We start from the raw sequence: 20,531 nt of genomic DNA, 5'->3' as shown, positions 1-20,531 counted from the left end.
AGAATTGGGAAATTTCTTGTCTAACATTTCAGACTATAAGCCGCTACTTTTTTCCCACGGCTTAAACAACAACGCGGCTAATATATGGATTTTTCCTGGGTTTTTCCCGGTTTCACAAGCTTTAAAGCCAAAAAACTGAGACCCATAACATTAGACCAATAATATTGCAGAACGGGTTCAGGTGAACCAATGAAACTCTTTATATTAAATCAGACACGCTCCCACTGAATCAGACCTCACCACATCATAAATATGGATGAGGTTCCGCTGACGTTTGACCTGCTGCTCACTCACTAACTCCAGTTGCAACAGAAATCATATAAGCACAGACAGGTTTCCAAAACTCGTGCTTTCTTATTTTTTTTGGCAACAGTGTTACGGGTTAGTCAAAGAAACTTAGAACTGAGCATCAGAAAATAATAAGGACATATTACTCGGTCTTGCACACATGCAGTAATACCGGAAAAATGCGGCGGCAGGCAATTCCCAGAATGCCGCTCTGCTCTTAAAGGAGCCACAACATACAGTGCCTTGCGAAAGTATTCGGCCCCCTTGAACTTTGCGACCTTTTACCACATTTCAGGCTTAACATAAATATAAAGATATGAAACTAATTTTTTGTGAAGAATCAACAACAAGTGGGACACAATCATGAAGTGAAACGAAATTTAATGGATATTTCAAACTTTTTTAACAAATAAAAAACTGAAAAATTGGGCGTGCAAAATTATTCAGCCCCCTTAAGTTAATACTTTGTAGCGCCACCTTTTGCTGCGATTACAGCTGTAAGTCGCTTGGGGTATGTCTCTATCAGTTTTGCACATCGAGATTTTTGCCCATTCCTCCTTGCAAAACAGCTCGAGCTCAGTGAGGTTGGATGGAGAGCATTTGTGAACAGCAGTTTTCAGTTCTTTCCACAGATTCTCGATTGGATTCAGGTCTGGACTTTGACTTGGCCATTCTAACACCTGGATATGTTTATTTGTGAACCATTCCATTGTAGATTTTGCTTTATCTTTTGGATCATTGTCTTGTTGGAAGACAAATCTTTGTCCCAGTCTCAAGTCTTTTGCAGACTCCATCAGGTTTTCTTCCAGAATGGTCCTGTATTTGGCTCCATCCATCTTCCCATCAATTTTAACCATCTTCCCTGTCCCTGCTGAAGAAAAGCAGGCCCAAACCATGATGCTGCCACCACCATGTTTGACAGTGGGGATGGTGTGTTCAGGGTGATGAGCTGTGTTGCTTTTACGCCAAACATAACGTTTTGCATTGTTGCCAAAAAGATCGATTTTGGTTTCATCTGACCAGAGCACCTTCTTCCACATGTTTGGTGTGTCTCCCAGGTGGCTTGTGGCAAACTTTAAATGACACTTTTTATGGATATCTTTAAGAAATGGCTTTCTTCTTGCCACTCTTCCATAAAGGCCAGATTTGTGCAGTATACGACTAATTGTTGTCCTATGGACAGAGTCTCCCACCTCAGCTGTAGATCTCTACAGTTCATCAAGAGTGATCATGTGCCTCTTGGCTTCATCTCTGATCAGTCTGCTCCTTGTATAATCTGAAAGTTTAGAGGGATGGCCAGGTCTTGGTAGATTTGCAGTGGTCTGATACTCCTTCCATTTCAATATTATTGCTTGCACAGTGCTCCTTGGGATGGTTAAAGCTTGGGAAATCTTTTTGTATCCAAATCCGGCTTTAAACTTCTCCACAACAGTATTTCGGACCTGCCTGGTGTGTTCCTTGTTCTTTATGATGCTCTCTGCGCTTTAAACGGACCTCTGAGAATATCACAGTGCAGGTGCATTTATACGGAGACTTGATTACACACAGATGGATTCTATTTATCATCATTAGTCATTTAGGTCAACATTGGATCATTCAGAGATCCTCACTGAACTTCTGGAGAGAATTTGCTGCACTGAAAGTAAGGGGGCTGAATAATTTTGCACGCCCAATTTTTCTGTTTTTTATTTGTTAAAAAAGTTTGAAATATCCAATAAATTTCGTTCCACCTCATGATTGTGTCCCACTTGTTGTTGATTCTTCACAAAAAATTACAGTTTTCTATCTTTATGTTTGAAGCCTGAAATGTGGCAAAAGGTCGCAAAGTACAAGGGGGCCGAATACTTTCGCAAGGCACTGTATTTTACCCGTTACACCGTGTTACAGTCACTGTCTTTCGTTAAAGCCTGGGTAAAGTTCATTAGTTTCAGTGTAGAGAGGTGCGGCTTATTTATGTTCAAAATTAAAGTCTTTGTCAACTTCAGTGGGTGCGGCTTATATATGGGTGCGCTTTATAGTCCAGAAATTACGGTATATTGCCAGTGTTGTCAGGATGCTGGGTTTCTGTACCAAGTAGCTGGTGTTAACATTCATTTTTGAGCCACCATTCACACCTCCCTCCAATGCTCACACTCACGCATCCTCTACCACCTACAAATCACCTACACCTCTCCTCCTCCTCCTACTAATCACCTACACCTGTCCTCCATTTACCTATCTTCTTTATAAGGTCCCTATTAACCTTCACTCACGGCCCGATCTAACCAGTTACGACCATAGATCATCCGGACTTCCTCATGCTCTTGTTCCCTTTACTTACATGCTCCTGGCTATGCTTCTATGGAATTTAAGTGTATCATGAACCAGTTACGGTTCATCCGTATTGTTAGAAAATCTAAATACTGTACATATTAGGTTCTTCTTCTTCTTCTTCTTTCGGCTGCTCCCATTAGGGGTCGCCACAGCGGATCATCCGTCTCCATACCACCCTGTCCTCTACATCTGCCTCTTTCACACCAACTACCTGCATGTCTTCCCTCACCACATCCATGAACCTCCTCCTTGGCCTTCCTCTTTTCCTCCTACCTGGTGGCTCCATCTTCAGCATTCTTCTACCAATATAATTCATGTCCCTTCTCTGCACATGTCCAAACCATCTCAATCTCGCCTCCTCACCTTGTCACCAAAACATCCTACATGTGCTGTCCTCTAATAAACTCATTTCTAATCTTGTCCATCCTCGTCACTCCCAACGAAAACCTTAACATCTTCAGCTCTGCTACCTCCAGCTCTGCCTCCTGCCTTTTACTCAATGCCACTGTCTCTAATCCATACAACATCGCAGGTCTCACCACAGTCCTATAAACTTTCCCTTTCATTCTTGCAGATACCCTACTATCACAAATCACTCCTGTCACTCTTCTCCACCCACTCCACCCTGCCTGCACTCTTTTCTTTACTTCTAACACACTCTCCATTACTTTGCACTGTTGACCCCAGGTACCTGAACTCCTCCACCTTCTCCACCTCTTCTCCCTGCAACCGCATCACTCCACTGCCCTCCTTCTCATTCACACACATGTACTCTGTCTTACTCCTACTGACTTTCATTCCCCTTCTCTCCAGCGCATATCTCCACCTCTCCAGGCTCTTCTCAACCTGCTCTACTCTCACCACAAATCACAATATCATCTGCAAACATCATAGTCCAGGGAGACTCCTGTCTGACCTCGTCCGTCAACCTGTCCATCACCACTGCAAACAGGAAAGGGCTCAGGGCCGATCCTTGATGCAGTCCAACCTTCACTCTGAACCAGTCTGTCGTACCTACTGCACACTTCACTGCCGTCACACTGTCCTCATACATGTCCTGCACCACCCTTACATACTTCTCTGACACACCTGACTTCCTCATACAATACCACAACTCCTCTCTTGGCACTCTGTCGACGCTTTCTAAATCCACAAATACACAATGCAATTCCTTCTGTCCTTCTCTATACTTCTCCATCAACATCCTCAAAGCAAATAAGGCATCTGTGGTGCTCTTCCTCGGCATGAAACCATACTGTTGCTCACAGATGGTCACCTCTTCTCTCAGCCTGGCTTCCACTACTCTTTCCCATAACTTCATGGTGTGACTGATCAACTTAATTCCCCTGTAGTTACTGCAGGTCTGCACATCTCCTTATGCTTAAAGATCGGTACCAGCACACTCCTTCTCCATTCCTCAGGCATCCTCTCCCTTCCAGAATCCTGTTAAACAATCTGGTTAAAAACCCACTGCCATCTCTCCTAAACATCTCCACGCCTCTACCGGTATGTCATCTGGTCCAACCGACTTTCCATTCTTCATCCTCTTAATCGCTGCTCTCACTTCCTCCTTACTAATCCTATCTACATCCTGCTTCACCAACTCCACATCCTCCAACCTTCTCTCTGTGATTTTCCTCATTCATCAGCTGCTCAAAATACTCCCTCCACCTTCTCAACACACTCTCCTCACTAGTCAACACATTTCCTCTCCATCCTTTATTGCTCTAACTTGCAGTACATCCTTCCCAGCTCGGTCCCTCTGCCTGGCCAATCGGTATAACTCCTTTTCTCCTTCCTTAGTGTCCAACCTCTTATACAGCTCCTCATATGCCTTTTCCTTGGCTTTCGCCACATCCCTATTTACCTGCTGCCGCATCTCCTTGTACTCCTGCCTACTTTTCTCATCACTCTGTCGATCCCACTTCTGTTTTGCCAACCTCTTTCCCTAATGCTCTCCTGCACTTCCTCATTCCACCACCACGTCTCCTTGTCTTGCTTTCTATTTCCAGATGTCACACCAAGTACTTTTCTAGCTGCCTCCTCATCACTCCTGCAGTAGTTCCCCAATCATCCGGCACCTCTTCACCACCACCGAGCCCCTGTCTGACCTCTTCCCTGAACCTCACACTACACTCTTCCTCCTTCAGTTTCCACCATCTTATTCTTCTTTCAATCCTTACATTCCTCCTCTTCTTCTTCGCCTCCAAAACCATCCAATAGACCACCATCCGATGCTGTCTAGCTACACTGTCTCCCGCCAACACCTTACAGTCTCCAATCTCCTTCAGGTTGCATCTCCTGCATAGCACATAGTCCACCTGTGTGCACCTTCCTCCAATCCTATACGTCACCCTATGATCCTCCTTCTTCTTAAAATACGTGTTCACCACTGCCATTTCCATCCTTTTAGCAAAATCTACCACCATCTGCCCTTCCACATTCCTCTCCTTAAAACCATACCTACCCATCACCTCCTCATCACCTCTGTTCCCTTCACCTACATGCCCATTAAAGTCTGCCCCAATCACCAATCGTTCTTTCCTAGGTACACCATCTACCACTTCATCTAATTCACTCCAGAATCTTTCCTTTTCCTCCATCTCACAGCCAACTTGTGGAGCATAGGCACTGATGACATTTATCATCATCCTTCAACTTCCACCTTCACGATCATCACCCTATCAGAAACTCTTCACCTCCACTACACTCTTACTGTACTCTTCCTTCAGAATCACCCCTACACCATTTCTCTTCCCATCCACACCATGATAAAACAGTTTAAATCCACCCCCAATGTTCCTGGCCTTACTCCCTTTCCACTTGGTCTCCTGAACACACAGCAAATCTACCTTTCTCCTCTCCATCATATCAGCTATCTCTCCCTTTACCCGTCATAGTACCAACATTTAAAGTACCAACCCGAACCTCTACTCTCCTACACTGCTCCTTTTCCTGCCGTCTCTGTAGACGTCTTCCTCCTCTCCTTCTCCTCCTTCGGCCAACAGTAGCCCAATTTCCACCGGTACCCTGTCGGCTAACGATACCTGTGGCGGTTGTTGTTAACCCGGGCCTCGACCGATCCGGTATGAAATTCTCCTTTGTGATCCGCATATTTGATTTGGCACATGTTTTACGCTGGATGCCCTTCCTAACGCAACCCTCCCCATTTACCCGGGCTTGGGACTGGCACTAAGAGTGCACTGGCTTGTGCCCCCCTAATGGCTGGGTTACTGTACATATTAGGTTGCAGGGAATTATTTTTCCATATCACCCACCTCTCAATTTTGGAATGGTAAAGTTTGAGGTTTGTTTGCAATACCATTGTCAGGCTGACGGACAGGACGCGGAAGCGGAAATAATTCAATCATGTTTTATTCAGTCAGTTCAACACAAAACACTCACAGTTGCCGTGGCGAGAAAACAAACAAAGAATATCCACTCGAGACGAGTAATCCAAAAACGAAACTAAGAGTCCGAAAACGAAATTAAACTGCAACGGCAACGAGTAATCCGCACCTGGACACAGAGTCTGAAAACAAAACCAGCGGGCAGGCTGGCAGTCGCGGGAACAGGAGATGACCAGCATGACAATACAAGAACCGACAGCCTGTGACTCGCGAACGTGAGTCTATATAGTCTGATCCGTAACGAGCCACAGCTGTTGGTCGTTCAGGCAGGCGCGGGATAACGAGGAACCATGACAGCTACTGAGGGGGGCGTGGCAGGGTGCATCTCTGACAGCTACTGAGGGGGGCGTGGCAGGGGAATCTCTGACAGCGGCCGAGGAGGGCGTGGCAGGGGAATCTCTGACAGCGGCCGAGGAGGGCGTGGCAGGGGAATCCCTGACAACCATATATTTCAAATCTGCTCATTCTTTTCTGATCTCCTTCACTAACAAGGTGTTTCCTGCATTGCCTCTGTTCTTTGTTTTTGCACCATTCTCTGATGACTCTGGAGACTGTTGTTTGTGAAAATTCCAGGAGATTTATATAGATATACTTAAATCAGCTCAGCTGACATCACAGAGGTCACAGTTTTACTTTTTCTGATGTTTGTGAAATATAAAATAAAACACTTTACCTGCATCTTCGTGATTTCTGCATTGTGCCGTTGGCACATGATACTCTGCTTAGATAACTGAATAAATGTAAAGGTGTACGAGTCCCTACTAATGCTGTTATAGAGTATAGCATTTAGGTTTTTATGACTGTGACACTTATATATTTTTAATTACCACAACTGTTTTAGTATTGGTCATCTGTATTGGAATGTGATTAAATATTCAATTTAAAGCACGTAAAGCTGTGCTTTAGCTAAACAATTGTTTTACTAAAACTGGGGATATTTTCTAAGATTAGATGCTGGGTTCTTCAGCATGTGGAACTTGATTTATGAAATTGATATTCACTATACTATACCTTACTAAATATTTTTTCTTTGAACATTTCAGATGGTTTTAAAAATCCCATGACTATTTTTACTGCTTTTAGTCTCAGGGTGGGTTGAATTTTGTTGTGAGGATTTTTAAATCAATCAATTAATTTGTCTGCTTGTCTCTGAGTCTGTATACCCCTGTCAAGTTTTATAAATCTTTTTTTTTTTTTTTTTAAATATGACCTGCAAATAATACCTTTTTGTTCACAGCACCTCTCTCCCCTCTCTTTTGGTCACAGTTATGAAATGGACATTTGAAGAACTTTTCTTCATCCAGACTGTTTATGTGGCTTCCATTATTAGTCATCTGCACACATTTGTATGAATACAGATTTAAGAAAATGTCACTAATGGGAAATGTAAACCCTGTGATGGCAGAAGGCATTGTCTGGAGGCACTGTGTTCCTTTCTTCCATGTTTTTACTTGTTCTGTGTTATATGAGGAATAAGACTTTGTTCTTAAAAGAGAGTACTCTGATTCTAACTTTCTAATTCTGCTGTGCTGATTTTGTGTTTTCTAGGCTTGCCTTTTCTGGAAAGTCTACCTTCCCTCTCAGTAGTGTTTTCTTTGTACTCTGTCTTATGCCTGTATGTTTCATAATGGTCCTGCTGTTTCCCCATATCTTTAGTTAGATTGGAATAGTTTAAATAGTGTGATGATTTAAAGTTTTCTGTAGATTGCATTGTATATTTGGGAGGAGGGAAGAGGACCTTCTTTGACTGCTGTGCATGAGTTCTGCTCTGAACTTCACAGCTCACCAAACACTGAGCATTGCGCTACCACTTTCAGCTCTTTCCTGCCAAGCTGTGTATGTATATTGTTTCACTGATTGCAGTGATTTGTACATTGTACCCAAATTATCAAAGCTAATTTTTAAAATATATAGTATACTGCTTATGTTGCAATTGTCTAGTTTATAAAGATCTGGATAGAGCAACAATGAATCACTATGAATTTTTAAGACTATATAGTCACAGACTTTTTCAGATCTTTTTATACTGTGTATCATTCTCTAGGGTACCCTACTGAAAAGGGAGGACATTTTTGTGGCAGTAAAGACTTGTCATAAATTCCACCATGACAGAGGTACTTTTTTCAGTTCTCAGCTTTGTTTTTAGCATCTGACTATAGTTTGGAAGGAATTTGGTGTGAACACAAAACACAAAACCTCCCACAGACAAGCTCAAATTACATTTTGGGCCAAGTGTGAAAATTCCATCAGTAAAAAAAGATTATGCAATATAACAAAATGAATTAGTTGTTCCCAACTGATAAAAGTAGTTCTTCATAACTGACTTTTTGTAATCCAACTAAAATTATTTAATATAATTTCCACCTTTGATTGCCTTTATTTCCCATTTGAAAAGCTTTTTTTGAAATGTCAGCAACATTTCAGCTTGTTTCATCATGTACTAGGGAAAACATTTCTCCAAGGCTTTTTCCTACAAGGAGATATCATTGGGTAGTGTAGTCACCTAAAAGATTTTTACACATTGTGTATTATGGAACTGAGAAAAGTGGTATTGGTGCAATCCTGAAATTTCATTGCAGTTATTTACATGATTAAAGTTGTTTTTGACAACTGTTTCAGGGAAATGTTAAAAGGTGTTAAATGTATTTAGTCTTATCAAAACATCAAACATTAGCTAAAAGCATGTTTCAGAACAGAACTGCCCATGTAAGGTATTGTAAGTTATCTAGTGGTGTTTAATGATTTGGCTGTTGAAATAGTTTGAGGTGATAATTCACTATATCTGTTCTGTTAGATTGGTATGATAATTTCACTGAATTATTTGATAATTATCAAAAGAAAATACTATATCTTATATTTCACTGAAGTGTCTCTTACTCTTTCTTAATTTTCTCCCGATTCTCATTTATGCCTGATTATTCCTCATTTGTCTTTTTTTGCAAACATATTTTCCTTAGTGTCTGTGGTAAAGAAGACCTGGAAAAAAGACGCTGGGTTGCTCGAGTTTTATAGTGATGTTGCTGATCCAGCCATTCCCACCATTGACCTGGGAGTTCCCAACACAGAGAGTGGTCAGTATTTATAGTTTTTATTTGTCTGCTGTGGTTTCAAAAATACATCAGCAGCTTTTTGTTAAAATCCAGTGTCACCAATCGGTCCTAACATGCATAGCTATGTTTGGGCAAAACATTTGCCCAAAGTTGGGATGCTGTGTAACATGTAAGTAAAAAAGAATCCAATGATTTGCAAATCATTAAACCATATTCTATTCACAATATGTACTGTCTTTGCAATTTTATCCTAAGGGACATTATTCTGAAATTTTCCAATAATTTGTGGACACAATTTTTCACAGATTGTTGAACCTCTGTTTATATTTCTATGAGACACTGACTTTCTGAGAGATCCTTTTTATACTTAATCTTGTTACTTTCCTGTGGTCAATTAACGTAATTAGTAGCAAAATATACCTCCAGCACTTTTTTTAAGTAGCACTTATTGTCCAGCATTTTGTTGCGTACATTTCCTCAGTTTAAGCATTATAATATGTTTTTCTATATTTTATTGTGAATAAAATATGGGTTCATGAAATTAGCAAATCATAGCATTCTGTTTTTAAATTTTATTTACACATTTTTTTGAACAGGGGTTATAAAATATAACTCATCCCACTTTCAGCCCTTTCTACCATAGTACTGTATTTTGTTGACAACACAGAGTATTTTGCTTATAATTCAGCAAATTGACAAATTTTTAACTTAGAATTCTTCTTTGCATTGTACACAGACTGACCTGTTTTGTTAGCCCCACCTACCATATAAATGCATTTTGAGTGTACAGTACAGTGTCATAACCTTTCTGTCTATTACTGTGAAAAGACCACCATTGGACAACTGCTTACCAGTTTGGTGGTTCAGTCTCAGCAAAGCAGTCACAATGATGTTGCAATGTATTCTGTACTATTGTCATATTCAAATACAGCATTAAGATTTTTACCTTGTGTTACAGTTCTAAACATTTAACCAAAAACGTGTTGGTAGTCAATTATATCAGAATGTCGAATAAGGTGCAAGTATCTATTTTGTTGGGTGTTTTATAAACCATAGAGTTACCTGATAAAATTGGCATTGATAAATAATTATTTAAACTTTGTATTATATAACCATCATTTTAAATTTGTGAATATTTAACTTAGCACACAGTCTTTATATTACTGAACGAATTTAGCCATTTTGCTGGGGTGTGTCACACCTGTTGCAGTCAGGATCAGATTTTTTTCCCCCTTTTTTAATGTTTTTTTAGTTAATTTCTGATATAACTGAAAAACAGTACATTTTAAACAATATAGTAATTGTTTCCCTATTTCTTTTTGGAAAACCCTCATTTGAGCAGAAATACACCAGTAGCGGCATAGATTGCAGCTGCATTGCCCTTGCCTATCTACCACAACTGTTTCACTATTGGTCATCTGTATTGGAATGTGATTAAATATTCAATTTAAAGCACATAAAGCTGTGCTTTAGCGAAACAATTGTTTTATTACAAACTGGAATATTTTCTGAGATTAGATGCTGGGTTCTTCAGCATGTGGAACTTGACTGATGAAATTGATATTCACCATACTATACCTTTTTCTTTCTTTTAACATTTCAGGAGGTTTTAAAAATCCTAGGACTATTTTACTGCTTTTAGTCTCAGGCTGGGTTGAATTTTGTTGTGAGGATTTTGAAATTAATCAAATAATTTGTCTGCTTGTTTCTGAGTCCTTATGCCCCTGTCAAGTTTGATAAATTTCTTAATCTTTTTTTTTTTTTTTTTTAAATATGACCTGCAAATAATACCTTTTTGTCCACAGCACCTCTCTCCCCTCTGTTTTGGTCACAGTTATGAAATGGACATTTAAAGAACTTTTCTTCATCCAGACTGTTTATGTCGCTTCCATTATTACTCATCTGCACACATTTGTATGAATACAGATTTAAGAAAATGTCACTAGTGGGGAGTCTAAACCCTGTGATGGCAGGGGGCAATACTGTCTTTCTTTCTTCCATGTTTTTACTTGTTCTTTGAGTCATAGGAAGAATATGACTATCTGTTCTTAATAGAGAGAGTACTCTGATAGCATTAGCTGTCTAGCCTGAAAAGACAACCATGCAGCACCACTTTGCTAACAAGTTTTGGCAGGTGATTGTCAGAGATGTTTGAACAACTAACATGGTTTGCTAATTTTACAGCTGAAGTATCTAGCTGGTGTTATTTATTGTTTTGAATGAATTTGGGTGACAGTGGAATTATCTTTACTTTTGATTTTTACTATTTGGGCTTTGAAAAAATGTTCTGTAGACAAGAGGATCTGCTTGCATTTTTATTTTTATTCTGTTAGTGTGTTTTTAGAATATGTACAGTGGGTCAAATAAGTATTTGATACACTGCAGATTTTTCACGCTTTTCCACTTACAAAGAACGAAGAGATCTGTAATTTTCATCCTAGGTACACCGCAACTCTGCGAGACAATCTAAAAAAAATCCCACATACAATCACATTGTATGATTTTTAAATAATTAATTTCCATTTTATTACATGGAATAAGTATTTGATCACCTACCAACCAGCAAGAATTCTGTCTCTCACAGACATGTTAGTTTGTCTTTAAGAAGCCCTCCTATCCTTCACTGACTACCTGTACTAATTGCACCTGTTTGAACTTGTTACCTGTATAAAAGACACCTGTACGCACACTCTATCAGATTCCAACTTCTCCACTATGGGCAAGACCAAAGAGCTGTCTAAGGACACTAGGGATAAAATTGTAGCTACAGGACTATATGGGCTACAGGACAATAGGCAAACAGCTTGGTGAGAAGGCAACAACTCTTGGTGCAATTATTAGAAAATGGAAAAAAAGATGACTTGCAATCTCCCTCAGACTTGAGCTCCATGCAAGATCTCGCCTCGTGGAGTATCAATTATCCTGAGAAAGGTGAGGGATCAGCCTAGAACTACATGCGAGGACCTGGTCAATGACTTAAAGAGAGCTGGGACCACAGTCTCAATGGTTACCATTAGTAACATACTACTCCATCATGGATTAAAATCCTGCAGCGCACGGAAGGCTCCCCTGCTCAAGCCAGCAAATGTCCAGGCCTGTCTGAAGTTTGCCGAAGACCATCTGGATGATCCAGAGAAGGCATGGGAGAAGGTCATGTGGTCAGATGAGACCAAAATATAACTTTTTGGTATAAACTCCACTCGCCATGGTTGGAGAAAGAAGAAGGATGAGTACAATCCCAAAAACACCATCCCAGCCGTGAAGCATGGGGTGGAAACATCATGCCTTGGGGGTGCTTTTCTGCAAAGGGGACAGGACGATTGCACCGTATTTAGGGAGGATGGATGGGGCCATGTGTCGCGGGATTTTGGGCAACAACAGCCTTTCCTCAGTAAGAGCATTGAAGATAGGTCGGGGCTGGGTCTTCCAGCATGACAATGACCCCAAACACACAGCCAGGGCAACTAAGGAGTGGCTCCGTAAGAAGCATTTCAAGGTCCTGGAGTGTCCTAGCCAGTCTCCAGACCTGAACCCAATAGAAAATCTATGGCGGTTGCTGAAACTCAGTGTTGCTCAGCGACAGCCCCAAAACCTGAAAGATCTGGAGAAGTGGGCCAAAATCCTTGCTGCAGTGTGTGCAAACCTGGTCAGGAAACATCTGAGCTCTGTAATTGTGAACAAAGGTTTCTGTATCAAATTTTAAGTTGTATCGATTGTATCAAATACTTATTTTATGTAATAAAATGAAAATAAATTATAAAAAAATCATACAATGTGATTATCTGGATTTATTTTTTTAGATTCTGTCTCTTACAGTTGAGGTGTACCTACAATGAAAACTACAGATCTCTCTGTTCTTTGTAAGTGGAAGAACTTGAAAAATCAGCAGTGCATCAAATACTTATTTGACCCACTGTAATTGTCATGGTGCACATGCTGCAATGTGATTTGCAATCCAAGAAATTATGCTTCTCATTGGGATCGTTGTGAACTCGTTGATTACATAAGAAATTGAATCTCAACTTGGACTTCACCGAAGGGTCCAGTTGCTTTATGCTTAACTCTCTTGGTTCTTTTAGAGCCACCTGGACAAATCATGGGCTACATTTCTTGGTAAAATATTTTTTCTTCTATGCTTAATAAGGTCATCACATGCCTTCATGGAACTTATGACAACAAAATGTGGATAGATAGAGGAAGACTGGGCCCTGTGTCTGTCTCTTCTCCTTGCTGTCAGGGGAAGCCCAGTTCACTTTGTGTGCTAATGGGGTACCAGTCCATTAAGAAGGTGGCACTGCAACAGGTTGGCCAGAATCTGTAGGAACATACATTAAACGTACAGGTCCAGAAACTCACTGAGGATTGTTTGTGCAGCAGTTTAAGTACTAGTGGTTTTGGATCCTGGCTGAGGAGTGGGGGTTTTTGGGGGATATATTTACAAGCATAGAGCAGATCATCCTTGCCTTGTCTAACAGCTTGGCAAGGGTAAATGTTTGTAAGTGGGTCTTGCAGAGCAGGGCACAGTGTGGCATGGTCAGAGTTACTGAATTTATCTTCAGGGGGAAAACACAGGACCCTACATTTCATATAGATTCCCTTTGGAATTTCAAGCACAGATGTTTGCTAGTGTGGCCTGCCATGAATGTCAGCTGGTGTTACTGCCAACCATTCCATAAGTGCCATTGTGCACTTTTCCATTTATCTGAGTCACCTTTAGAAAGAATTGGCATGGACATCAGTGGACATGGACACCACTTGTATTTGTTTTGGTGGACTATAAAAAAGTGATCCCTGGAAACAGTGTCTCAACCATGGTGTACTTGCTGTGTCTCACTGAGAGCTTCTGACTAATGTACAGCAAAGGATGATTCTCTATCTTCGCCAGCTGTCAGAACATGGTCACAGCCTCCTTGATTACTCCTATATAAAACCTAAATTTCATAACTCATAATAGGCTACATTTTTCTTGCTCTCAGGTAAACATTAGGTGAACATAACATCTCCAACTTGGTCCTAATGTTATGCCTCTGCAGTGCTGTGAGCTAAGTTGTTGTGATGAGCCACCATTTCCAGGAATTATGTTGTGCAGTCCATTAAAGCGATCATCTACTGTTCTAATGGCCCCCAGTTGAGAAACAGTTGGAGCATTGAGAGACATTAAAGAAGCAGGGAATTGAGAGGAGGAAAGGCAGGGTGAAAACTGGAACGGTTCAGGCCTCTGAGGCCCTTAGTTTTAGGGGCTGGTATTGGGTGAGGAGAAAGGAGAGGACAGGGTGACCAAAAAAGAGAAAAGATAAAAATAAGAAGCCTTGACTAGATGCTGCCAGGTGATCTTTCGCCAATTGAATGGCTATCCAGGGAGACAGTGGACACAGGACACTCTTCTGTCCTGTGATAAACTTCATAGCTCAGCTGCTGCTTGCTGTACAGGTCATAAAGTGCTTGGTGTTGCATTTGATGGATTCTGCATGGGAAAGGATTAGATGCCATGGTGGCACCTAAATCATCCTTGGTCCTGGCATTTCTGTTTTTCTTTAGTAACGTTTTTTCTTTTTATTCATTATTGAAAAAGATTAAATAGTTAGGTGTTAATATTGCTAGTATTAATATAGTATAGGTAGTAGTGTGGAATAAAACCAAAATCTGTCTTTGTTTTTTTTTTCAGTTTTATATGCACTGTCAGTGCATCTCCTTCCCTCTCTCTTTCTTCTCTTTCTTTTCGTCTCTTTTCTTATCTCACTGAAGAGGAGTCTTAAAACTCTTTTCTTTATATTAGTGTGTCTTTTATGGTACAAGATGTAATAATTCACATTTTAGTTGCACATGTCAAGTTCCAGACGGTCTGAATATGGATGTGTGTGTGTGTGTGTGTGTGTGTGTGTGTGTGTGTGTGTGTGTGTGTGTGTGTGTGTCTGTGTGCGCACGTGTGTGTTTGTACAAACACAAAGTGGAGTGGCTGTTGATGAGGAAATGTTGCCACTTTGCTGTGTTCAACAATTGAACAGCACTGTGATCTGCCCCTACCTTTCTCCATATCTCTATCTGCTGATCTCTTCTTTTCTTCTTGTGACCATAATAGTCAGTATGCTAGGGCTCTATTCAAAAATACATTCCATTTCCCCTGCCTGCTCTTTTGACCAAATTAGTATCCACATGGACAGAGATGTATTAAGCTACAAGCAGCATTATCTTTGGGTCTTCCTAGTGAACTAAAAAAAATAATTTACTAACAAATTCCTTTGTTATTGCTTTTATGAGCACTTTCTGTGTGTGTCCTCTTTATTAGTCATGTTTCATTATTGTCTTTGGAGTGAGACTCACAAAATACAACATACTTTTTGCAACGCTCTGTAGAGAGATGACATAATGTTACCAAAACACCCCCAGTAGTTTCATTATAGTTTATTCTGGGGTTTTAGATTAGAGTTTCATATGAATTGGTTATAAAGCAATTTAAGAAAAAAATATTTTTCTAAAGGCACATATGCCATAACATAGTTTAATGTAATAATACAAGTATTCCCATTTATCTTATCTTATAATACATATGTGCCATATCTTGCGTTTTTTGCTCCACCCGATCACCCACCCATACTCCCCTGTTAATTTAGCAACCCTGAATCAATTCATTTAAATTTTAATTTGATTTCTTAAAATTTCTATTAACATTTTCAGGACACTGTGCAAAGACGTTTGCCATTTTAAGGAGGTTTGTCAGCAGAGAAGTGACTCAAGCACCATGGCTTCTCCTAGTAGATGATGACACATTGATAAGGTAACACGTCTGATAGCATAGTGGAACCCACAAGTACACACTGTCCCTCAAAAAAAAACTTTCCTAGCATGCTGACATAGATTCAGGGTAATGTGATCTTGAAAAGCAGGTCCACCCAGAGAAAAGCACTGACATTGTTAGGTAAAGAAAAGACATTCATTACTTGATCACATGATCAGGCATCCTAATTCAGAACACCTATGTATCAGCTCTTGCTACAGCTGATTAATATATTTTGGCCTAAGTTCTAAAGGAGCCTGCTATACTTTTGTTGGGGGATAGAAATCAGACACTTTGGTTTGTGATGTGTGTTGTTATTTCCAAGTTTGCCCAGACTCCGACGGCACCTGCGCTGTTACAACCCTAATGAAGCTGTGAGCATCGGTGAGCGCTATGGCTATAACCTCAACAAAGGTGGATACAGCTATATCACTGGTGGAGGAGGGTAAGCCAGTGAAACAAAACTCCCACTGTTTTTTATGATAAAAGTAATGTAGCACAACCTATTTGTATATGTCTTGAACAGTGAAAGGAAATAGTCGAACCTGGAAGAAACCCACATAGGGAGAACATGCAAAACCTACAGTATCTCACAAAAGTGAGTACACCCCTCACATTTCAGCAACCATTTTAATATATCTTCTCAAGGGACAATTTGTATAACTTGTGCAGCTTGTATAGCAGTATAGATTTACTGTCCTCTGAAAATAACTCAACATGCAGCCATTATTGTCAAAATGGCTGCCAACAAGAGTGAGAACACCCCTAAGTGATAAAAGCTGTATGTCATGTAATCATGCAAAGTCACATGTCCTATTCATCATGTTCATGTTTTGTCTGCTTGACAGGACCATACAAAGTTGTGTATCTTGTATGAGAGCAGGTAAAATTTAATGCTTTGAGTACAATTTTCTCCTACTGACCACTGGATGATCAACATGGCACCTCATGGCAAAGAACTCTGAAGATCTGAGAATACTCTCTATACTGCTATACAAGTTGCACATTGACCACTCTAACATATATCCAAGTTACATTTCTATAGTATTGTCCTATGAGAAGATATAATAAAATGGTGTACTGCTTGGTTATATAATATATAATATATTTTATAATTCTTTATTTAAAAAAAAAAAAGCAATACACTTTTTTATTATATTGATGAAGTCGAGTAATCAATTAAAAGTGGCAAAATTAAATTGATTACATAAAATTAAATAAATAGAAAAATGATTTTAGGTACATTTGTTAGACCACATTTGGGTAATACCTGTGTGTGTGTGTGTGTGTCTGTGTGTCTGTGTGTGTGTGGGTGTGTGTGCGTGTTTTAGATTTATTATTTGATGTCCTAAATATATGATCTATTTAACTGATCTACTTATTTCAGAATACATTAGCAAATATCTTAATTTTTTCTATCCTTTATTCATTCACTCCCTCGATATGTGGAATTGTAAGGATTTCCTCCTTTTAAGAGAAATTCTTAAAGCTGTACATAAAACTTTAAAGTATACATAGCAATAGTTACTTCCTGGTTAGCTCTATGGATTTATTTTTTTTTGTTTTTATGCATGTGAAAAACAAATCTTATTTCCGGTACGGAGTGAGTAGTCACAGTGACACTGCACAAACTCTAGTTTCTTTTTTATACCCCTGGCATTGTTGAGTATGTTTTCAAGATTAATAATAATGATAATAATAATAATAATAATAATAATAATAATAACAACATTTTCCCCAAAGTGCAAGAAGGAGACTAAAGAAACTTGCGAGCCTCCACTTAAAATGTTCCAGAGGGAACTCAGATTTTACCTATGTGCTGCGCGTAAAAAGGATTGCATTTGGTACGTGTTTCGAACCGTACTAAAATATTTTGTTACAAACACGTGTATTTTACACCCCTATATTGTACATACATTAAACTTTAAGTGCTCAAGTTCAAACCCATGTGTATATATATAAAGCTATAATGCTATGCACTATTCAACTGTGCTGTCCTGTCTACCATCTTTTTCAAAGAAATGAAATGAAGCCACACATTTCTATATGTGAAACGTAATGAATGAGTCAATTAATAGATAATAAAAAAATGCTACTGCAGTTTTGGCATGCTACGAAACATTTATAAACGGAACCTGATTTTGTGAATAAAAAATTGATGGGCTTTGTGCGTAATCTACTTGTCCCAGGCCTCTGCAGTAACAATTTGTTCACCCCGATGGTCAAATGGTAGACAAACCATGCATAGGATGAATAGAACAACAGCATAAATACTGTGCAGAATGAAAAAGACGAATGAAAGTAATTTTATAGTTTAACACTGTCCTCAAGCCAGTGAGTAATTAGTACACCTGCACAACACAAAAGATTTTCAGGGCAGTGCATCAAATGTTTAAGCTGTTAATATGCTTTGAGTTAGCCAGGTGTAATAGAACAGCAAATGTACTTCAGGAACAAAATTAAAAAGGCAGTTATACCTATGATTATACCATGACTTTTAATGTTCTACTTAGCTGACAATGAGTAACTTTTAGATTGTGAAATGTAAAACATGCTCCAAATTTTCTATGTTGTCTGCATGTGTATCTGATAATGCCTCTTATGTGTTCTTTCTGCCAGTATGGTGTTCAGTAGAGTGGCGGTGTTGAAAATCCTCTCCAGTGGTTGTGGCTGTTACAGTCCAGATGCCCCAGATGACATGGTATTGGGAAGGTGCTTTAACACACTGGGGTTGTCAGTCACTCACAGCCCACAGTTTCACCAGGTAATACACATACACAAATGGTTTTACAAAACATTTATTATCGCATGTATCACATTTATTCATCTTCATGTTAAGGTCAAAATGAAACCATATATATAAAATTCATCACAAATCATTGTGATTGTCAAGTTCACAAATGAATGTAAATTATTTTTAATAACACTCATGAGAAGGATCATGTAAAATGAATTTTGTGTGACTGTCTCCATACATAAATCTCTTCTACTAATTGGCTAAAAATAAAATATGTGATAAGTATTTAGTTAACATGGACAGTTTATAAGAGGGTACAACAGTACAGATCTAAAGGCAAAGATAGAACTTTATAGTGGTCATTTTAATAAACAATATATTTAACTTCAAAAGAAGACTATAAAGTCCTCTGTCATGCCATAAATGGTCTTTTTTTGTGATGCACAGGCTCGTCCAGATGATTATCCTAAAGAGCTGCTGCTCCGTCAGAGCCCAATCTCCTTCCACAAACACTGGAACATTAACCCTGTCGCTGTGTACCAGCAGTGGCTGATGGACTCTGATGATCTGCTTGAGCAGATATTTAGGACAGAGTACAGACAAGAGCTCTAAGCCATGATCTTTCTTTCATGTTGTGTGTAAAGAGTATATATAATTATACACTTATCAAATGTAAATAACTTTTATTCCTGATATTTGTTTACATTAAAGAAACACTTTTCTCTCTATTTAATGTTTATTTTTTTACAGTAAAAAGGCAGATGCTTTTTTTTTAAAGTGAGTTACTAGTGCAGTGCTGCAACAGTGGCTCTATGACAGACCTGGGATTTGACATTACAGCCACAAGCTTAAGAAATACTTATACATTTAGTGGATTTATGGAACTTTTTTGCTGTAACTAGGTATATTCTACTGAATTGTTTGTTGGAAAATGTTTTTTAGTTGAACCGTGAAAGATTTTTACTTGTCAATTATCTACATATATATTATGCACTGCGTCGTTTTACATATGTTCAAACCTCAAAGTAATTGAATTTAAAGGACTTCTTTACAGTAGGCAGGAACGTCAGTAGATAATTTTTCTCTGCAGAATACCCACAGCACTCAAAGTCTAGCTATCTGGCTAATGATTAAACAAAACCTGAGAGCAATGCATCACAATTGCTTAATCCTGTCTATCACAACAGCACCTAGTAATCATTAAGATGTGACTGAATATTTATTTATTTAATGTATTTATTTTAGCCCTATATTCTTTTTTTTTTTTTCATGTTTAAAAGTTGGGCAGTCGTAAAAAAGCATTTCACTGCATGTCGTATTCTGTATGAATGTGTATGTGTCAAATAAATTTTTTAATTGAATTTGAATTTGATTTGGCATTTAATCAGTTGCTGTGTAATGTTAACTATCCATGACTAATAATTAGAGAGTCTGTGCTGAGAAACAATTATGAAAGAGCTCAAATAAAGTGGAAAAGATTATTGAGAGCAATGTGTCTGGAGAAGGATTTTTTACTGTATCCTAGAAGCTACAGGTAGGTAGTGCAAAATATGTAAAATTGGAGTAATGTGAATTAAGATAGAGGATACAGTTTTTAATTCCCCTATTAAAATGTCTTTCTTATTCAATCTATCATTTTTTATTAACATAGATTTCAAAGTGTCTTCTTTTTGGCTATACATAATGCAAATGTAATCATATTAAATTGCTATTGTAATAAACTTAATGATAGTAATTATATTTTATTAATTGTTTCATACGCCATAATCCTTTTTCAATATGCAGATTAATTGTCTGAAAAATATGCAATCATTACTGGTCTAAAATTACAACATTATATTGTTTGAAATATAAACATAAATGTCAGACTCTGACTCTAAAAGGAAAGGGCCACACTGCTAGTTTTATTTTCACTTTGTTTACTGCCAGAAGACATACCAGATTAAAACCTTAAATGC

General features: G+C 38.8%; 1 protein-coding gene across 7 annotated transcripts in view; it reads left to right on the top strand.

Moving 5' to 3' along the window:
• The window catches only part of b3glctb (beta 3-glucosyltransferase b), a 50,533-nt gene extending 30,569 nt beyond the window's left edge, over nt 1-19,964 (top strand). For 4 of the 7 annotated variants that reach the window (XM_046862030.1, XM_046862029.1, XM_046862028.1 and 1 more), the window contains 7 exons: nt 7,716-7,847; nt 8,056-8,125; nt 8,969-9,082; nt 15,737-15,836; nt 16,162-16,281; nt 18,456-18,600; nt 19,021-19,964. In XM_046862030.1, coding sequence (XP_046717986.1) covers nt 7,716-7,847; nt 8,056-8,125; nt 8,969-9,082; nt 15,737-15,836; nt 16,162-16,281; nt 18,456-18,600; nt 19,021-19,185 — 846 coding nt within the window. In that variant the 3' untranslated portion in view covers nt 19,186-19,964. Of the gene's footprint in view, nt 1-7,715; nt 7,848-8,055; nt 8,126-8,968; nt 9,083-15,736; nt 15,837-16,161; nt 16,282-16,362; nt 16,435-18,455; nt 18,601-19,020 lie in introns of those variants that run through there. The other 3 variants (XR_006927412.1, XM_046862031.1, XM_046862032.1) reach the window with 3 other exon arrangements.
• Nucleotides 19,965-20,531: the final 567 nt, after the last annotated feature.

The sequence above is a fragment of the Silurus meridionalis genome, chromosome 11 (assembly GCF_014805685.1).
Source record: "Silurus meridionalis isolate SWU-2019-XX chromosome 11, ASM1480568v1, whole genome shotgun sequence".
Taxonomy (NCBI): domain Eukaryota; kingdom Metazoa; phylum Chordata; class Actinopteri; order Siluriformes; family Siluridae; genus Silurus; species Silurus meridionalis.
Note: the sequence above shows the minus strand (reverse complement) of the source record. Positions and strands in the feature narration are given on the sequence as shown.